The sequence below is a fragment of the Rattus norvegicus genome, chromosome 10 (genome assembly GCF_021556685.1).
Source record: "Rattus norvegicus strain SHRSP/BbbUtx chromosome 10, alternate assembly SHRSP_T2T, whole genome shotgun sequence".
Taxonomy (NCBI): domain Eukaryota; kingdom Metazoa; phylum Chordata; class Mammalia; order Rodentia; family Muridae; genus Rattus; species Rattus norvegicus.
This window is the reverse complement of record NC_141543.1, coordinates 63,783,830-63,803,979: the sequence shown is the minus strand read 5'-3', so window position 1 is coordinate 63,803,979 and position 20,150 is coordinate 63,783,830. Positions and strand designations below refer to the sequence as shown.

The 20,150-nt window shown below is 49.4% G+C and overlaps 2 protein-coding genes across 9 annotated transcripts in view; one reads left to right on the top strand and one right to left on the bottom strand.

Moving 5' to 3' along the window:
• Aspa (aspartoacylase) overlaps nt 1-12,862 on the top strand; it is a 48,839-nt gene extending 35,977 nt beyond the window's left edge. For both annotated transcript variants that reach the window (XM_087574583.1, XM_087574580.1), the window contains one exon: nt 12,318-12,862. In XM_087574583.1, coding sequence (XP_087430709.1) covers nt 12,318-12,365 — 48 coding nt within the window. In that variant the 3' untranslated portion in view covers nt 12,366-12,862. The remainder of the gene's footprint in view (nt 1-12,317) is intronic.
• The window catches only part of Trpv3 (transient receptor potential cation channel, subfamily V, member 3), a 32,360-nt gene that overhangs the window by 11,275 nt on the left and 935 nt on the right, over nt 1-20,150 (bottom strand). For 3 of the 7 annotated variants that reach the window (XM_087573672.1, XM_087573673.1, XM_087573674.1), the window contains exons 1-6: nt 7,099-7,258; nt 5,466-5,746; nt 3,359-3,535; nt 2,330-2,488; nt 1,603-1,704; nt 577-650 (exon numbers count right to left, since the gene is read on the bottom strand). In XM_087573672.1, coding sequence (XP_087429798.1) covers nt 577-650; nt 1,603-1,704; nt 2,330-2,488; nt 3,359-3,535; nt 5,466-5,687 — 734 coding nt within the window. In that variant the 5' untranslated portion in view covers nt 5,688-5,746; nt 7,099-7,258. 7 annotated transcript variants of the gene reach the window in all.

The following is a 20,150-nucleotide window of genomic DNA, read 5'->3' as shown; positions in this document are numbered from 1 at the left end:
CATTAAGCCATTGGTGTCAGCTGTACATGACACTTCATGCACAGAGGCTGCTAAGCTAGGCTTTCTCACTAGGAAACAGGGCCACCACACAGCAACAGCTGGGACTCTGACGTCACTGAGCACTGCATCATGGTGTGTGACTTACTACCCTGTTCTGAGAATCCCAGGAATGACAGGATGACACTGATTTCTCAAATGCCTTCTGGTTCTAACCAAGGTCTCAGATGGTCTCAGATGGCAACCCTGGGGTATCACTGAAGCTAGAAGGGACTTCCCTGAGACACTGCTATGTGCAAACACCCACTGGATGACCAACCTCTGCTTCTCTGTGGTGCCTGCCATTTGGGACTCTGAGAGATGGAGTTAGCCTTCCCCTGCCATCAGGACAGGCTCTGTCCTAAGGGTTTCTGATCCCCTTCATAGGCATTTACATGCACCACCATCTAGAGGAGACAGAGGGGGCCTTTGGACCATAACGATTGAAGGGTGCTTCAACATGATGGCATGGTTGGGTGCTATTCCAGAGAATCTTCAGCCCTCCCCATCAGTTGTGACCAAAGGGACAGACCTACTTACAATACAAAATGAAACCAGGCATCTGACAGGATGGACTGAAGATCAGAGGGTCTCAGCAGGAAAATGGCAATACCCTGGGGTGGACAGAAAGGAAAAGCTTGACCTCTTCCTGCCCTTCACCCAGGGTCTGGGAAGTACTGATCCAGTGGGGAATTCAGGGAAGGCTATGTGTGTGGCAGCTCAGCTAGAGTCCAAGGGGGGAGTGTGGAAGCTGACCTGTGCCCAGAGGGCACCACTGACACCTCAGTGAGTAGAGCTCCCACAGGCTTCTCACTCCCATCCTCAGCCCAGAAACTGCAAAGCCACACAATCACTATAGCTACCCATGAAACGTGGCCTAATTTTCCAGCCTCTGAGCTTTTGTGCCTGCTGCTTATCATGGCCTCCCTACTGACGAAGCTTCCAGCCCTCCTCCCACTCCAGATAAGGCATCTACCTCCCTCTAAACACTGTTCTAATCTACCTTACAGTCCAGATGTTTGTGAGTGTTGGCTCTCTTATCAAACTCTCTTATCTTAAGAAAGGCAATCCCCACATCCCAGTCATACACCCACCGCCCCCCAATGTTCCATATACAAAAGGCTCAAAATCTCCAGGCTGATTCACTGACTGGTTGAATGGGTTAAGTGGGTAGACACATGAGTGGGTGAAATGGCTGAATAAAAAACAGAAGTATGATGCCTAGGTTAGGTAGGGTTTGGAATGGATGAATGAGTGACTGGGTAGATGGAAAGAGTTAGGGAACAAGATGGTAGAATCGAGAAGGAAGAGTCATAGGCCCAGAGTGGCATAAAGGATAGAGACATGGTGGACAAGTTGACAGATGAATGGGGGAGGGGATGGAGTAGGGATGGGCCTGGCTTACTCACTGTTTTCTGTACTGTACTTAGGAACCTGAGGCCTAAAAAGGAAATGTTTTCCTGATGCCCCTACAGGTGAGGCAGTGCAGGCTGGAGTGGAAGCCAGCCCTGCTCCTACCCTGCCGGCCTCAAGGGGTTTTCTAGAAGGACATAGAAACGTACTCACCTCTTTCACAGAGATGCACATGGCCCAGATAAGAACAAACATCCTCCCTAGGAGCTGAAGCCAACTCATCTTATGTGTCAGGGCCAAGGGGTGTGGGAGAGCCTGGAAAGGAAGGGAAGATGAAGAGGAAAGAGGGAGGACCCAGGCTGTATATGCATGCAAGCTGGACCCTCCAGATGGACCAGTGGCCATTGTGGAACCTCATCTTCTGCCCCTGCCTGCCTCACCCTCAGCAGGAACCCAGAACTTTGCAGTAAGGACAATCCACTATGTGCTAACAACCCCCACTGCCTAACTGCATGGTTCTTTTCAACCACATCCACATCCAGACACTCAAAGGGGCTTCCTCACAGTTCAGTGAAGCCGAGACTCTGCACCCCCACTAAAAGGTGAGAAACCGAAGCCCAAAGAAGTGGGGAGGCTTAGCTAACTAACCTCTCCTCCATCTACCTTCTGGAGGCCTCACAACGGACAGTGTAGTCTAGACCCACAAAGAAATCCTGGGAAGGTCCTGGGGTTCCTTAATCCCCAACTCTCTCCCAGTAAGACTCTCCCTAGATCTGTGCACCTACAGTTTGGCTAACCATTTTATTCACTGGAAACTTTGGATGACAGCATGAAAAGCCCTTATATCTGGGCCTCAGTTTCTCCATCTCTACATGGGGCAGTTCCACGATCCTTCACCACAGACCTTCCCACCACCACCCCATCCCCGGGACCACCATACCTCATCTTCCCGAGGACGGTAGTAAGAGACGAGGGTCAGGGTGATGTTGTAGAAGAAATAGAAGCAGAAGGACAAGAAGAACATGTACTTGGCAAATTTCTTCCACTTCATATGCAGCAGTGTATGCAGAGGCTCCAGGGTCAGCATCTCATGCCGGTTCTAGGGATAGAACACCCCACGGGGATGAGGAGGCAGAGAAGGACCATTTTCTAAAGGCCCATCCGGAGCCCAGAGGCAGCGGGGACAGTGACAGAAGGCTCCAGTCATGGAGAACAATGGACTGGCTTGATGGAAGTACTGGAAGGGTAACTCCCAGCTCCCAGGGATCCTTTGGGCAGCCAAATGCTACATAGGCCTGGGGTTTCCCAGCAGAAAGAGTGCTGATGCCCAGTAAGGCATGGGGAATAGGAAGAGGTTCCAGTATCTCTGTGACCTTGGTCCCAAAGGCTCTCCTGAGCCTTTCTTGGCTCACCTCTTTATCTCTACCACAACCTTTACCCACCATGCTAAACAGTCTACTGTGAGGGTCCAGGGAGCCCCTGAGGAGTAGAACTATTGACAGAAACAAAGGACAGGGACCTGGCCCATTGCCTCACTCCTCAAAAGAGCTGAAAACTGTCGGACCTGACCCTCAGTCTTCACCTCCAGCTTCATTAGCTCTCCCTCCCCCACCTCCTCCTGGAAGGGTCCTGATTGCTCTAGAGAGTGAGCACCATCTGACCTCATGTGCACTCACATTTAGAGGAAGAAAGGACTCTAAGCCCCGCCATGGTGAGTTAGAGAGGGCAAGATCAATATCACACACTTCTTCATGCCCCTTTTACCCTTAGCTCTGCTACTTACTGTTAGGAACAAAAGAGCTAGCTTCTATCTGGGCACTGCCCCCAATGCTAGACTCCATCACCAAGATAAATCACCAATATGGGACCTAGGAGACTCTGACAACTGTTCCCAGGGTCCTCAAGTCCTGGCCTGAGGTCCAGCCCTCACTCTTTGTTCCCTTCCTGCCAACCTGCCTGGGAGACCCACATCAATGTTGGTGTTGTAGACGATGATCTCCAGCACAGAGTTATCTGTCGTCGTGTCCACGTTGGTGAGGTCATAGAGTGAGGATGACACAGGCCCATATGCCCAGTCCGTGAACTTTCTGGACAGACTCCGGAGAGGCTTCTCCTTGATCTCACGGCCAAGGATATACTTCAGGATCTGGGGACAAGAAGAGGGGTAATGGGACTTGAGGACAACAGGCCTGGACCATCCAGAGGCAGGTCAGCCCAGAATACGTTACCACCCAAAAAGGTCTGAGTGCCACCTCTGCCTGGAGCCATGACCCTGGGTTCCAGCTATATCTGTAAAACGGGGGTGAGGTTCACAGTTCTTGCCTTCTCACAGAATATGAGAGCCCTTTTGCACACTACAGAAAAACCAAACCATCAACTAGTGGGCCCCAAAAGTAGCTGAGTTCCAATTCAGTAAAGAATCCAAAAATTGACCATTTTTAGAAGAGATTTCCATGAGACCTGAACTTGAAGCTCTCTATTTCTCACTCCTCCATCCCACCGTTAAGTCAGGCTCATTCACTCTGGCTGAACAAGCTGTGGCATCAGGCACCAGGCCTCACAATAGGACCACAAAGCTCACTGTAGGTCAGTGATCCTCAAACTCTTCCGTATGTTAGGATCCCTGGGGACTTTGTTGAAACACACAGTCAACTACTAAAACCCCAGATGCAGGGAGAAACCAGGGAAGCATTTTTGTGAAGCTCTCTGAGTCCCCTACACAGGAGGGCCACTGCTCTCATCTTTCCACTTCCTGAAAGCTAACCCATCAATCACCCAAGGTTGGGGATACAGCATCCAGGGACATGAACCCAAAACCCAACAGGAAAGCTCTGTTGGGAGGACAGCTCAGTGTGACTCTCACACAGCCACACTGCATCTCCCACCACAGCCCAGGCAGACAGCTCCTGCATCCCAGTGAGTCAAAACCCCAAGGGCAGGTCTGTAGCTGGGGCATGGCTGAGTCCCCCATTGCCAGTATGGCAGCCACCTTGAGTGACATTCAGAAAAATTTTCTACAAGACACTGAATAAGGGGAAGGACTCAGGAACTTCCCTGATGGGTACCTTCCTTAGACTGGCCTTGAGGAGAGTACTTTTCCCTAGAGCATAAGGGGTCCCAGGGCTGTGCCTCCTGCAAGATGCATCTTTCCTGGGCTTGGATGGCAGGAAGCACAAGTAAGAGAGTGGCATGCAGGAGAAGGCTCGTGGAAGAAACTAGACCCACAAATACCCTCTGACTCTCCTCAGAACCCCTGCAAGCTATGACCCTGGGTGGCAGGAGAGGGGGGTCAGACACACAATTCTCCCTTTGTTAAAGCTGTTCTTTATCTCCCCCACCCTCTACGTGGGAATAAAAAGGTCCCTTGTAGGCTCCAGCCCTGGCCTGACCTCAGGGCAGCTGACTAGGAGAGATACAAGGATAGACAGCTGGAATGGCTCAACTGGTGCCAGCTCTCCAGTGTCCTTCCACAGTCTCCCAGAAGCCACACTCCCTCCCAAGATCTATTCCCTGAGAAGGAATTTGATATCAGCCAGACCACAGCTCCATCTTGTCCCAGCCTAGGTCTTCCCAAGGTGCTCACATCAGCCTGGAGTTCTTGAACATCACGCAGGCAAAGGGTCCACACTACCATAACCACACTCTGCTGGAGAAGAGGCCTGACCAACAGACTAAGGTCATCGTACTGCCAGGGAGAAGAAGCCCATTGACCTCAGACCCAGAGTAGCCATTCTGGAACCACTGCCCCCAGAAGAAGAAAGCCTGAAGGACAGACACGCAGCCTATGGTTGAGCGTCACCACTCAGGAATGCTCAACCACAAAACACCTGAGATATTGCATCACCTTGGCCTTAGGGATTCTCCAATCTGGCCCCACCTAGGAAGTCCCAGGAAGAAAGAATGAACTCGAGTACAGGATTAACGTCTTAAGGGTGGACCACATGTTGGATTTCACTGAGACACCACTGCACTCCCAGACCTAAGCCGCAGCCTTCCCAGAGTGGAGGCTGGAGCCTATGGGATCCTCAGACGGGCACCATGCTTCCCCAGTCCCCGTACCCACTGCAGGGCCCCACCTCAGCCTTGCCCATCTTGGCAGCCAGCTGCAGTGGCGTGAGACCGTCATTGTTGCGCATGGTCTCCAGCTCCCAGTTGCCACTCCTCAGCAGAATCATGTCATACATGCGCTTAACAAAGTCATTCTGGGTCTTGAAGTCCTCAGCCACTGTCACCAGCGCATGCAGGATGTTGTTTCCCCGAGAGTCCTGAGAAGTGATGTCTGTCTGCTCATTCTCCATCAGCAGCTGCACGATCTCAGGCTGGTTGGTACATGCTGCCAAGGCCAGGGGCGTCTCACCTGGGGGAGGGGACTGAATGAGCTCAGTCCCAGAGGCCCGGATGCTGGCCATCACAGCAGCACTGAGCCCCAAGGCTCCCTGACCACCTCCCCCTTGCTCGGTGAAGACTGAAGTGGGTTCACACCCATAGGTACCTGTGCTCCCTGCTCCCCACTGACTTTTCAACATTCTGTTCGGGAAGGACAGAACATCCCCGCTAGGTACCCCCTCACCCAGAATGAGAAGTCTAATTCCAGCACACAGCACAAAGCCCGCTCTGTTTTGAGCTCCTTGAATCCTCTCACCCATGCTCACACTACTCCAGTGACAATGGCCTTCTTACTCCAACAAGGGGCATTCTCTAAGCCCAGGGCCTTTGCTTGCACTGTTCTTGCTTCCTGCAGCTGCTCTGTGCTTTTTCCCAGTCTTGGCTCAGATCCCGCCTTCTCGGTTACTCACTCTCGACACCCTATTTAGAATGTAGAAACCCTTCCACCCACCCAGACAAAACCCTGGGCTCTTCTTCCTCTTTTTACTCCCACCTGTGCCCTCCCTTTACTCCACCCAGCAAATGTTTCCCAACACTGGCTGTGATTAGGTCCTAGGCTGGGCACTGAGGACACAAGACTGACTGAGCAAGAAGCTGTCCTCAGAGATGCCCAGACTCATCTAGTCCTACTGACTAAAAAGCCAAAGGTGGGGAAGATGGCTCAGTGGTAAGACTGCTTGCTGCACAAGCATGAGGAGCTGAGTTCAAGTCCCCAGCACCCACGTAAAACGCTGGGCATGGTTGGCACAGGGGCAGAGACAAACAGTTTATGGGGCTTACTGGCCACCATCCTAGTTCCACCAGATTCTGTCTCGAGAAAAAGATGAAAAATAATAATGTTCTCTGAGCCCACATTCACACAGACCTCACATACAAACCATACATTCACAAAAAAGAAAGGAAAAAACAGAGCGGTGACAGGCCCAGTGGGGCTTCCTGCTGCCCTTCCTGACTGTGATGGTGGTAATAGAAAAATAACAGAACTGTACACTAAAATGGGTGGATCTCACTATACATAAAGTATACATTTTTTTTAAACCCAAAGAACTTGTAAAGGCAATGTGAACATTGTCAGAAGAGGAGGAAAGACATTTGTGCGAAATCTAACCTCCCACCAAAACAACATACACACACACACATGCACACATACATGTACACATACATTCACACACATACACACATGCACACATACATGTACACATACATTCACACACATACACACACATGCACACATACATGTACACATACGTTCACACACACACACACACACACACACACACACACACACACACACTTACAGATATTACAACCAAGAGCACCTACCACAAAGTTCTGGAGGTTCTGGAACCTCAAGCTTACGCAAAGTTACCCCTGTAAGGACCTCTTTCTAGCACACACAACTCAACTGCTTTTGGATTTCTGCCCCGTCACTGAAGGTGTAAGTCCTGCAGACTCTTCCACACCAGCAGACTCAGCATCAACCGGGTCTCAATGCACATGCGCGGAGGAGACTATCTTGTAGCACCCTCGTGTGGCCGAGCTGGTCACAACAGATTACAGAACCGGAAGCCCCTTCTCTCTCCCACAATCCTCCACTCCTGTGGCATCACCTACCAAAATAGAAGCCTTCGTGCTGGTATTTTGGGTTGAAGAAGACCCCCTTGGCGTGAGCGTTGACGTCAGCACCCGCTGCTATGAGCACTGCTGTGATGTCTCCCTGGCGCCGCTCGATGGCAATGTTCAGCGCTGTCTGCCCTGCAAACAGCCAGCATGGGTGCTCAAGGACCTGGGACAACCTAAAGCTGATCTTGGAGTCCCTTGACCCCAGGTGGCAGTAGCTGAATGAAAATACTAAGGGTGTAAATACCATGTGTGGGGACACCGCACTGACCCTAGGTTGAATTCTGGGAAAGCAGAAATGAGCTGCACCCCACAGTGGAGAGAACCAAGGCAGGGGTGCCCACGACCTGTTGCAAGAACAACAGCAAGGGCTTGGTAAAGGGGCTAGGGAAGGCTGATGTGTGGCCAGGACAGAAAAACCTTACTACAGAGACGAAGAAGGTTGTGTGTTAACTCTTACCAAAAACGTGTTAAACCTCTCCGTGGGTGAAATCGACCATGAGCAACAAACTCCATCCTTGCCCTCAAAACGACCTCACTAGGCAGGCCTATTGACCCAGGCTGGTAATGCCAGGTACTCAGCAGGGAGGCAGGAAGATCACAAGTTCAAAGCTATCTGGGTTGTGAAATGAGTTCTAGACCAACCTGAGCAACTTAGTGAGGCCTTAGCTCAAATGTTTTTAAGAGGTAGGGAGGTAGCTTCCTGGTAAGAGCTCTATCCAGCACCACAACCCCAAAATTAAAGGGATCTTGTGCTAGCAATGGTGAGACCATAGGGCCCTGAACTATAAACAAAAAGAAAGAAAAGTACAGAAGGTCGGAAGGGGAGAGGAGGCAGGACAAATAAGCCTCAGATACTGGTCTGAACCTGGCAGGCCTAATGCCAGCTCTCATGTGACAGTCTGAGGACAGGATATGGCTCTCTCTCCAGCAGTCACAGCAATTCTTCCCTGGGGTTCCCACCCCTCCTCCATAGTGCTATGACGTTCCCTTTCAAAAGTCTGTATAGTTCAAACAATAAATCAAGATTACTTTCCCCATAAGGATTAAAGACACCCCCCTAGCTCTCACCTGGAAAAGCTGAGGTGTTTACAGCCCCTGGCGTATCAGCAAGACTGCTGATCATGAGCTGACCACGTCTGCTGTCTGCTAACTGGGACAAGCTGTGTACTGACTCAAAAGACTCATGACATAGCCTGTTAACAGTTCACACAGTGTGTCTCCTGGTCAGGGAAACAAGGCAATAAATTATATTCCCTGGTTCCACAAAACCACTGAAATGGACAGCTTATTCATGACTGTAAGGCTGACTGCTGCCTTTGCTGTCCCCTACTGGGCTCTCCAGGCTTCTCCTTCGGTTGTCTGGTTTTTGGGGTTTTTTTGTTTTTGTTTTTGTTTTGTTGTTGTTGTTCTGTTTTTTGTTTTGTTTTGTTTTGTTTGTGGTTCTTGGGAATCTAACAGTGTCTTGAACATGCTAAGGAAGCGCTTCTCAATCTAACAACATCCCCAGGCCCTGCGGTCTTCCTAGTGTCAAATCCGCCAAGCCCATGCCCATCTTGGGGTTCTTACCCTGACCCTGCTCTGGATCCTTCCCATCAGGTGAGCTTTGGCCAAGGCCACTGCTGTTCACACCCCAGTGTTGAACACCTGGTTGCTCACCCCAGTCACTTTCTGTCACACTGCATCATCTTTACTTCTGTTCCTGGCATATTCTGCCTAAAGTCGCCTTTTTAGAGCATCAGTGTTTCCTGACCTGTTCACCCACGCTCAGCGTTATTTACATGCAAAAGAAAGGGCCATATCTCTATAACCAAAGTGCCTCTGTGAGGCAAGGTAGGCTGTATCTGTAGCCACACCCACCTTGGGAAATCCCAACCTCTCCCCGTTGCCCTTGGTTGCCTCTGCCTCCAGGTACCTTCGTAGGCCTCTTCCGTGTACTCCGCATTGATGAACCTGTCCAGGATGTCATTCTCCTCAGCGAAGGCAAGCAGAATCCGCACGATCTCTTTGGTGTTGGGGTTGATGTTGAGCAAAGCTTTCATCAGGCAGGTCTTCCCAGTGTCTGAGGCTGTCAGCTTGTGCATGAGGAAGTCTGCAGACAGAGTCAAGGAAAAATGCAGGGGTAGGAAGAGCAGACAGAACAGTGGAAGCTGCAGCCTCGTACTTTGGAAGTACGCCCTCCAGCCACAAGAGGGGGCCCTCAGGCCTGTACACCAGATCCTCTTTCTTCCTCCAACTCCCTCCCTGGTTCGTTGTTCACAGCTCTCTACTGCCTGTGAAAACCTTATCCAAGTCCTCCTGCTCTCCAAGTTCTGCACCTTCTCTCGCAGGAGAGACAATGTCACCTGCAGCCTGGCTGCCCATGTGGGTGCCAAAATCTCCATCATATCCCTCCTCATGCTCTAAAAGTACATCTTACCACCTCCCCCACCAACCTGCTCCTCTCCTTAGTCCCCACACAGCTATGGACCCCCAAAGCCTTCAATTCCTGTCAATGCCCAAGGAACCCTTCCCCATCCCCTAGGCCTGCTGCAGGGTGCCAACACTCTGAATAGCAACCCTCTCCTGACTTACTCCACACAATAGCCAGACCACGCCCTCTTCCTACCTAAACCCATGACCCGGGACTCCCCATGGCCCTCTAAGTCAAGCACAAGATTGCTATCCCAATATCCATGCCTCATGCTTCAGCCCCACAGGAGATAGAGCAGGGGCCAAGCCAAACCAACCAGGGTCTCCAGGGGCCTGCACTCTAGGACAGGGCTGGGCACTGACCAGACGCATCCAGGCCGCGGCGCCGTCTGCAGAGCTCCTGCAGATCCTGCAGGAGTTCCCGCAGCTCCCTCACGCAGCCCTCTGATACAGCCGCGAAGATGCACTTCTTCAGCCGCTTCTTCTTCTGCCTCTGTTCTTCCTTGGCCAGGTTTGCGCTAAGACCGGAAGACATTGCGAATTCATCCCGTTTGCCTCTGTTCCTACCCTCTTCCCCTCCACCACCGGAGCTACTTAGTTTCCGGGCCACTGCTCCAACCCCTATGCCTCCTATGTCTTTGGCAATGCCCAGATTTGTGTTCCATGTTTGGTCAAGCTCCCCTTCCAATCCATATGCAATCACATCTATCAAAATACACCTGCATACACGTGAGAATGAGCAAGAAGGATGTATGTCTAGTGTAGCCATTACTCTGAAATATGGAACTAAGGGAAGAGAAAGCTCCCTTTCACTGGCATATCTGAACATTTCCATGTATCCCTTCCTGCCCCACACTCTAAATAGACTATTACTGTAATGCAGATGTGTCTCCTTTCACTTATGTAACTTGTGCTGACGTCCTTATTCTTTTGTACATTTTTGAATGTTTTATAATGAACAGAAATCATTTTATAATATACTGATATTTTGCTCTGCTCCACAAAATGTCACAGGCTACAACCATGGCCTGGAGCCTCCAGATGTTTGTCTCAACTCCCCAGAGATGCTGGTTCTTTCTCTATCCTGTACAACCCATCCCTGTGATGTACCCTCTTCTGAGATCAGTGAGGGGAGGGAAAGGGCACACTTACCTTGGACTGTTGGGATTGGATGGGGTCTCTGTCACATCATCCTGAGGAGACTGAGGAGAGTCCATGTCATCACAGTTGCCAGAGAGGCTGGAGATGGAGAAGAGGAAAGAGAGTAAGCCAACTTTAGAAGTGGACAGTGCTACTATGCCACCACCAGGCCTAACCATGTGTTCAGGCCAGCAGCCAGTACTCACCACTGCCGGATGTTGGAGTCCATCGGCTTGGAGAAGATTGGGGGAGAGGTCTTGGTAACAGTGGGGTTGGGCTCAAATCCTTCTATCTCCAGGAAGAAGTGTGCACTGAAGGGACCAATCAAGGCCATTAGAACTGGGGCTGGGCCTGTCTGCCTGTGTCCTGCAGCCTTGCCACAGAGGACCCACTCATGCTGAGCCCTAGCCTTTGTGCCATGTGTCCTGGCCTAGCCCTCCAGGATGGAGTAGACTCTGGGTTCTTAGCTGAGTTTAAATGGCTCTTGCCTCTAGAAGTACTGTGTGGATGAGCCCAAGAGGATCACTGAGCATGGCCCAGCACCTGAGGGTTTGCGGCTGCCCTCAAGTATACAGTCTTTCAAAGATGGCAACGTGGAAACAGGCCTTCCCATCTCCAACCAGCTGTGCCTAGAACATAAGCCTGGAAGCAGAGAAGCCTTTGAGAGGGGGGCCTCTAGGCTCAAAGCCCCACAGGCCTTCCAGCAGCTTAAGAGGAAGGGCCAGAGTCACCCTGGCTGCTCTTGTTGCCCATTAGCCCCTTTACCACAGCAGGAAATGGACTAGGAAAGCTAGTCTAGGGCCGAGAGCTGGGGGCCTGGACTGGGGATCCTCCACTAAGAAGAAAAACTCAAACCAGTCATGGTGGCATCTGCCCCTAATCTTATAACTCAGAGAGTTGAGTCAAGAAGATCATAGGCTTGAGGCTAGCCTGTGCTACATAGCAGGACTATCTCTAAAATAAAATAAAATAAAATAAATATCATGTGAGAATGGCTATCATGAAGATAACAAGCAACACCAAACGGTGGTAATTGGGACAGACAAGGAGAGAGCACTCACATACTGCTACAGATAACATAAAATAGCACAGTCTCTGTGGGAGTCAATATGGAGGCACCTCAAAACTTTTAAATTAGAACTTCGATATGATCCAGCTCTGGGGTCTGTAGATCTATAGAAAAAAGAATCCAAGCTAGTTCCCTACAAGGACACCTGCACATACACATTTATTACACCACTATTCACAATAGCCAAGTTAAAGAGTCAGCCAAACTGCCCACCCACAGATGAACAAATGAAATACGGTATTTTATAAGATAGTGTTCTCAAAATGGACTTGAAATTTTTTCTTTCTTCTTCTCTTTGTAGGAGGAAGTCACAAGGGTTAGGGATGGACCTTCGAGGACTGAGAGGTGAATATGATCAGGGTGCATTGTGTAGAATTCCCAAATAATCAACAAAAATATGATGCTGGAAAAAATAAATAAATCAAATGACGTCCTATTTAGCCATGAAGAACTGGATCCTGTAACATTTTCAGGAAAATGTACGGAACTGGAGATGAGCCCGCTAAGTGAAATAAGCCAGACTTAGAAACACACAATATAGAGCAGGCCCACAAAGCTACAAGTGGAAGTGCTAGGGATGCGGAAGGATAATGATAACAGGAGAAGGAATAAGGAAGAATAAGAAGGATTCGGGAGGTGGCTCAGCACTTAGAGGACTGGCTGCTCTTCCAGAGGACCCAGGTTCAATCCCCGGCACCCACATGGCTCACAACCATCTGTAACTCTAGTCCTAGGGGGTTCTGTACCTTCCTTCTTCTGGCTTCTGTGGGCACTTTACTCACATAGCGTACAGGCATACATGTAGGTAAAGCCCCCATATACATAATAAATATAAATTCACATATAAATAAATAAGTGTTCAAATTTTATTTTTTAGAAAATAGCAAAAGAGGCTAATGTGATCAGAGAACATTGTGTACATTGTATGAATGCCTTAATGACACCACTACCTTTGTATCCTATATATACAAGCAAAAAAAAAAAAAAATGAAATAGAAAGGAGGGAGAGGGCCCAGAAAACATTGCCAGTCAGTGGAGGTGGGGGTTGGGGGAGGAGAGACAAGTCAGCTTCCTCTTCAGGCTTCAAGGGTTTGGGAGACACACCCTACCTCAAGAAAAGCCAGACACTCTGCCAGCCACGGCTAGCCACACCCACAGATGCAGACACACATGACCTTGGACACCACAGTCACCCTAGGAGGTGAGTGTTCCCGTGGTGACACTAAGGTGAGGATCAGCTGCGAGTGAACTCAGTTCTGGTACAGCAGCTGCCGTAGCAAAGCTGCAGCCGGCCGTGTAACCCACCCAGAATGCTGCCTGCCTAACGTCAGGCACATAGCCGTCCTAAACACTCTGCCACCTGAGCCTTTCCCAGACCCAGAACAGAGGACGTTCAAAGTGCGTTTCCACCCATCTCAAACTCAGAAAGAAGAGCAGCAGCCTGGGACCAGGGCCCCAGTCGACAGGCAAAGCATTTGAGGCTAAGCATAAGAAGTATCTTCCCCTAGAGCTGACTCCAGGTGGCCATAGAACTGCTTCCTCCTGCCACCCAGGCTAGTAACTGGCACAGCAATGCACATTGCTCTGCTCTGTCCTCAACTTGGTCCTCTGGGCCAGCTTGCAGCCAAATCCACTGCAAGGGTTAGCTACAAGAAGGCTATCCAATCAGGGCAATCAGGAAAATGCTGGTTGGCCTGGGAAGTCCCTCTCCTCACTTCAGGCATAGACAAGGCTAAACTTCATCATTAATCCAGGAAGAAGAGGTAAATGGAGCAGAGGGCACACTGTCCCTCCCCCTCCTGGCTTCTGACCATCAAGAGGAGCCAGGCATGGTGGCTCACACTATGAAGTACTCGGGAAACTGAGGCAGAAAGGTTGTTCAAGGTCAGTCTGGGATACAGGTTAAGAATCTGTTGAGGTGGGCTGGAGAGATGGCTCAGTGGTTAGGAGCACTGACTGCCCTACCAGAGGTCCTGAGTTCAAATCCCAGCAACCACATGGTGGCTCATAACCATCTGTAATGAGATCTGACGCCCTCTTCTGGTGTCTCTGAAGACAGCTACAGTGTACTTACAGATAGTAAATAAATAAGTAAATAAATAAATAGATAAATCTTTTAAAAAAAAAGAATCTGTTGAGGTTAGGGAGAGAGAAAGAGAGAAAGGACAGAGGAAGGGAGGGAAGAAGGAAGGGAGAGAGGGAGGGAGAGATTGAGATTCTGGCCTTAACTAAAAGCAAATACTTCAAAAGAGATGAAAATATCAAAAGAGAGAAAGCAAGTGGAGAAAATCTTTGACTAGGACTCAAAACTTGGGTTTTGATCTGTATCCTCCCTCAGCTGGGTACTCTCCATCTTTAGATCAGGAATCCTCAACTGATGGGAAACTGATTAGGCCAGGCAATTCCCAGCTACCCCAAGATCATGCACTTATGGGCTGTCGAGCTGAAAGGGACATTGGAGGTCAACCAGTCGGATGACCACACCCTGAACTCCCACTGCCCCACTCCACTCCCGCAGCCTGACTCAGGTCCCCAGCACATCTCCTAGTACTCAGCCTCAAGACATCCTGGTTGCTAGATTTTCTCCATGAAGAGCTCAAAACCCACACCCACGGTTTTCTCCAAGAAGGTTTGGTCTTGTCTTCCCGTGAGCCGACTCTGCCGTTGAGGCTGCTTTACTCGCAGATACTTATCAAGTACCCACAGTGTGACAGGCAATGATCCTGTAGCTATGACAAAGGCAACCTCCCTTCTATTCCAAATCTGCTATTCCAGTGGGCTGATCAAAAGTAACTTCAAGGCAAGACCGACAGCCTTGTACAGCACAGACAGGCCATTTCATTCTGCTCTAGACAATACATTGTCATTTAGCTGTAAGTTTCCCAATGGCAGACACTATGATAACACTATCCTTAAGTTTCCAGAATCAACTTTGATTTCCTAACAGTGGTTCTGAAACTCAGAAGACCCCACTGAATAAATGTATGTATTGATAGGTGCCCATAGGGGCCCACAGAGACTGAACCACCAACCAGACAGCCTACATGGGACTGGTGTAGGCCCTCTGCACATATGTAACAGTTATGTAGTATGGTCTTCATGTGGGACTCCTAACAGCAAGAGCAGGTGCTGTCTCTGACTCTGTTGCCTGCCTTTGGGATGTTTTCCCCTTACTGAGCTGCCCCATCTAGAATCAATAGGAGATGTGCCTAGACCTACTACAATTTGAAGCGCCAAGGCTGGTTGATATCCATGGGAGGCTTCCCCTTTTCTGAAGAGAAAGGGAGGAGTAGATATGGAGGAAGGAAGGAGGGGAGGACTGTGATGAGAGGAGGGAAGGGAAATTTCAGTCAGGATGTAAAGTAACTAAGCACATGTATTAATTAAAATTAAAAAATAAAAGAGAGGGGATAGGTGATGAGTGAGAAGTATTCGAGGGGAAGGAATAATGACTGTTCAGACAGAAGAGCAGATGAGCTAAGATGAACAGTAGGTAGATAAAAGGGTCCACAGACAGATGGATAGGTGGACGAACAGACGGACAGATGGATGTGTGGGTGGATGGATGGGTGGGTGGATGGATGGATGGATGGACAGATGGATGGATGGATACATAATAAGCAATCAAGTAGATAAGGTGGAGTGGTCTGTGGATAAGGCCAATACTCAGACAGATCAATGCAACCTAAAACTGTCAATGTTGGAGGTCGAATCCTCCCTGTGACTAGTTGTGCTACCAACTGCTGAAGCTCTCCCACCCCTCCTCAGTTTTACACACAAAGCTGAAGTGGGCTCCTCTGCCATTCCTCCACCAGGTCCCATCTTCTCTTGGATTCCTCCAAGAGATCAGGAGTGGCTCCAAAAGTCATATCATACAAGTATTCAGCACCCAGGTCCAAAGCTAAGGGCCCCAAGGAAGGGAGAAAGCATCATCTCGCCATGCAGTGGCCTGGCTGGTGCTGAGCGACTTCTTCATTGGTTCACACACTCCCTCATTCCCTTGCCTGACCCCTCACTGACTCATTCACTTACTCAAAACTAACAAGATGTCCAGTGTATGTCACTGAGGGGATAAGAAGGGGACAATCACCCCTTCCAGGGATCCCCATCCTCAGAGATGGCAACCAGGGTTGACACATTTGTCCCAGTGACCACATCAATCTCTTCAGGGAGTGTCTGGGTTATAGGCATACAAGAACAACAAAGGCCCCTATAACTGAGAACAGGAATGGGAGGCTTTGTGCTGGGCTAACTGGGATACCATATGCCATGGTTCTGGAAGAGCCCTGAAGCAGAAAGAAGAATAAGAAGTGCCTCTTACACTAGACAGGAAGTCTATGATGGAAAAGGAAAACCAAAGGACAAGATGGGGAGAGAGGAGTGATGACAGCCTGCCTGTAGAAGATCAAATGATTAGGCAAGGGCCTAACTCATGAGGCAGGGCCTGACCCACGCCTGCCCTACTTGACACTACACAACCACATCCTACCCACCATCAAAAGCACATGGTAAGGCCTAGACCGTATGATGTCCTGGCTCCTGCCTGCTGCAGATGTTCATTGTTTATTCCTTTGGTCTAGGCCAAAGGGTGCAACCTGGGCGTGGTTAACACAGGTGCATAGACAGCTGTATATCATTTCTCCACCATTTCTGTCACTGTGAAGAGACAAATACAAGACCAGGAAGCAACCTAGGGGTAGATAGGGGCTGTCTACCATCTGCTTTGACCCAAGAAATGTGCCTGAACTCCCCAAAGCCAGCTCTCTGACACTGTATGTCACCTTGATTAGGGCCCAATAAGGAGACCAATATGATAACTACTCAAAGAATGACATGATGGCTCAGGAAAACTCTCGGGTCCAAAGATCTCTACCCTCTGTAGACCTGTAGACCTTCAGGAGCCTTCAGTTCTCACATTAGTTCACAGCCCTCTGGTGACTGGCATTGCCCTTTGTCTTCACATATAATTTATTCCTTATTTTCTTTATTCTCTTTAGAACCAAGTCTTATACTCAGTTCTGAAGGAAATGCTCAAACCTTCGCATAAAGACCCTCAAAAAGTCATAGGGACCACCACTTCAGGAGATAAAGTCACACCTCATACCATTGTCTGGGCCAGGCAAACACAAAACAACAAACAACAAAAAACCCAGTTTAGCTGGGCCTGATGTAGAAGAAACTGGGTTGTTTGTTTGTTGTCTTGTCTGGGGTTTGAGGGGTTGTTTTGTTTTGGTTTGGTTTGGTTTTTTTTTAGCCTGTCCACAATCCTTTCCCTATTATTAAATCTCTGCTGAGAGTAAAAAGGAAGGAGACCCAGCAAAATGTACCATATTGCCTTGGGTCAACTGTGTTTCTGTTGCTTCTTGGATGGGTCATGAAATTCTAGGCAGCTCCCACTCCTATACTGCCTGCCTCGCCTGTACTCATTCCTCATTTTCTCTCCTTAACTCCAAGGTGGGAGCTCTGCCTAAGTGTCCTCTGGGCATGTCTTACTTAGTACTTCATACCTGACCTTGGCTCACTGCTCCTGTCCTTGCTTCTCCTTTGATGGGCTCATGACTGAGGTGACCCACCTTCCTTCTGAGTTACCGCCCCAGGAGAGTGGGTCTCCTGGTTCCTCCATCTCTATTCTTGCCCCCAGGAGATCCTAAGACTAACTCCACTCTCATCTGTCTTTTCCCAAATTTCTGATCACCCAGGTTCAGACCTCACCACTTATCACCTGGAGCTCTAGAAGGCTGTTCTCTGTCCCAGCATCCTCCAGATCCTCAACTTGAAAGTTAGACAAAACCACTCCAGCCCTGCCCAGCTCCCAGAAGCCCCATACAATCAAAACCACAAACTGAGCACTGGCCATCCTGACCGTGCTAACCGCTTGGTCAGCATAATGGCAATTAACTGTGTCTTTTAAGTCGATGTCATTAGTAGTGTCCTCATATACAGATCCAGCTCGACACCACTTTAGTCATCTCTTTCAGAACCTCCATTTTCCCTCCAGTTGACCATGTCATGCATCTTAAGCCCTACGAAACACACAGCCATTAAAATAGCCAAAGCTGAGTGCAGTGCTACACACCGGTAATCCCAGCGCTCAGAAGGAAAAGGATCCTAAGTTGAAGATTCTTTGGCTATATGTCAAGTACCAAACCAGCCTGAGAAAAATAGAAAGACCCTGTCTCAAGAGAAAAAAAATCAGCCAAAAGTATTATGTGCCCAGCTTGTTAGTTGACAGTGGCTGTGAGACAAATTAGGCATATTCTGGTTGGCTATGGTCATCTTTATCCAACTAAGCCCAAAACATCTACCTTCTTCTTGGGTGCCAGGATCATCCTGTTTTGCTGCCTCCCAAAACACACTTTATTCTGTAAGCTTGGTAAATATAAGTTCTACTTTGCACAATACTGGATCCACCTCACAGTACCTTCTGCCTTCCCAGGCTTTCCCAATACAGCCCATTATGCAGACTTGATTCCACAGTAGATTGGAAGCCACTTGTGTGTGAGAGAAAAACATGCCCATGTGAGGATCCTGACTACCTAGAATGACATCCACCTTTTTACTCCTGTTCTCAAGAATGGGTCCAGCAACTCTCATCCCTCCAAGAGTCTTCCTAAATGTTCTTGCTTCAGTGCCCCCTAACTCTTCCAAGGAGACTCTCTTCATAGACCAGTCATGAAGACCTCAGCAAAAGCACCTGAGTATGCAGTGCTGTCCCTCCAATTATACCCAGCTGTCACCAGGCCAACCCAGATAACAGAGTCTTGAGTCTGTGTGAAGCAAGAGATCCTTGGTGGGTGACTGCAGTACCCCACACTGTACAACACTCAGGTCCAAGCCTTCAGTCTTACCTCTTCTTGGTGGGGGTGAGATCTGCCGGCCTCTTCTCTGTCAGCACAGCAGGGTTCCCGCCAGGTGCAGTGGTTCTTTTGCCCATGAGGGGCACCATCTCCTTGGAGTGGGCATTCATTGCTGGAGCCTAAGGCATATGCTGAGGTTGAAGGGCAGAAGTAACTTCTGGTGGCTTCAGACTCTCGTGAGATACCATCCAACTCCTGCTTATACCTCTCCAAGAGGGAGCTCACTCCCTATATTTCCAGGCTGCCAGCCCTTCTTCGGAACAGGCAAACTGTTCCTGAAGTTTCCATAGCCCCAAGAGAACCCGGCATAGCACCCAGGAAAGGACCACCCTGCCTTTAACGGCCCATCACCATCTCCTGCCATATTACTCTCTGGGCAGACTTAATAAGGCCTAACTTTGCTTTCTCAATGTACCACCTAAGGCTTTGTATTCAGACCTATTTGTCAAGGTCACAGAACCTTTGACCTTAGCAGAACATCAAATGTCACCTCCTTTTCTCTAGATGCTGCTCTGAATAACACCGATGGGGGTTTTGAATTCCTCAGCATCTGCTGGTAGTCTCTGCAACTCACTCACTTCCCTTCTCTTGCTCTTCCCCCACAAGCTTAGCACATCCACCCCAAGACTGGCACCCTGTCATATGCCCTCTTGCCTAGATACAGAAAGCCAACCCTTCAGTCCAAACATGCTTGACTAATGGTCAGTATGGGCCGAGTTAGAAAAATTCACTAATACACCTTCCAAAGAGACTAGGGAATGGATCTCAAAGGATGGTTTCTGGACTGGGATGTGGCAGACATGCTATCTGGGCTGAGGGCACAGCCTGCACAATGACCGGGGCTCAAGACAATTCAGTGAGTGTCAAGGAGCAGGTGGAACTGGAGACCCTGACTGAATTCATGGAGAGCCCTGGCAGTGAAGGGCTTGGGAGCAGGCTGAGCCACGCTGTGAAGCCCTCAAGCATAACTTGGAAGCTGAGATTGTAGCCAGGGAAGCAGGGAGCAGGGAAAAGTTCTGGGTTACATAGGCAACAGAGCCTGAAGGAGGACAGGCTGTGGGGAGAAGAGAGACCAATGACCTGGGGGTCACGGGGAAACTGTTATGAAAAGCACAGGGAGGGGAAAGAGACTGCCAGCCATGAAGGAAAAACACAGAAAGGCAGGGTGGACAAGAAGAGGTAATTCTGAAGTTAGGGGACCAACCTCAATGTAAGCCACCTCAGATTACTTAGTAACTCCCAGCCCCTGCCCACATCCATCACAGCCAAAGCCAGAT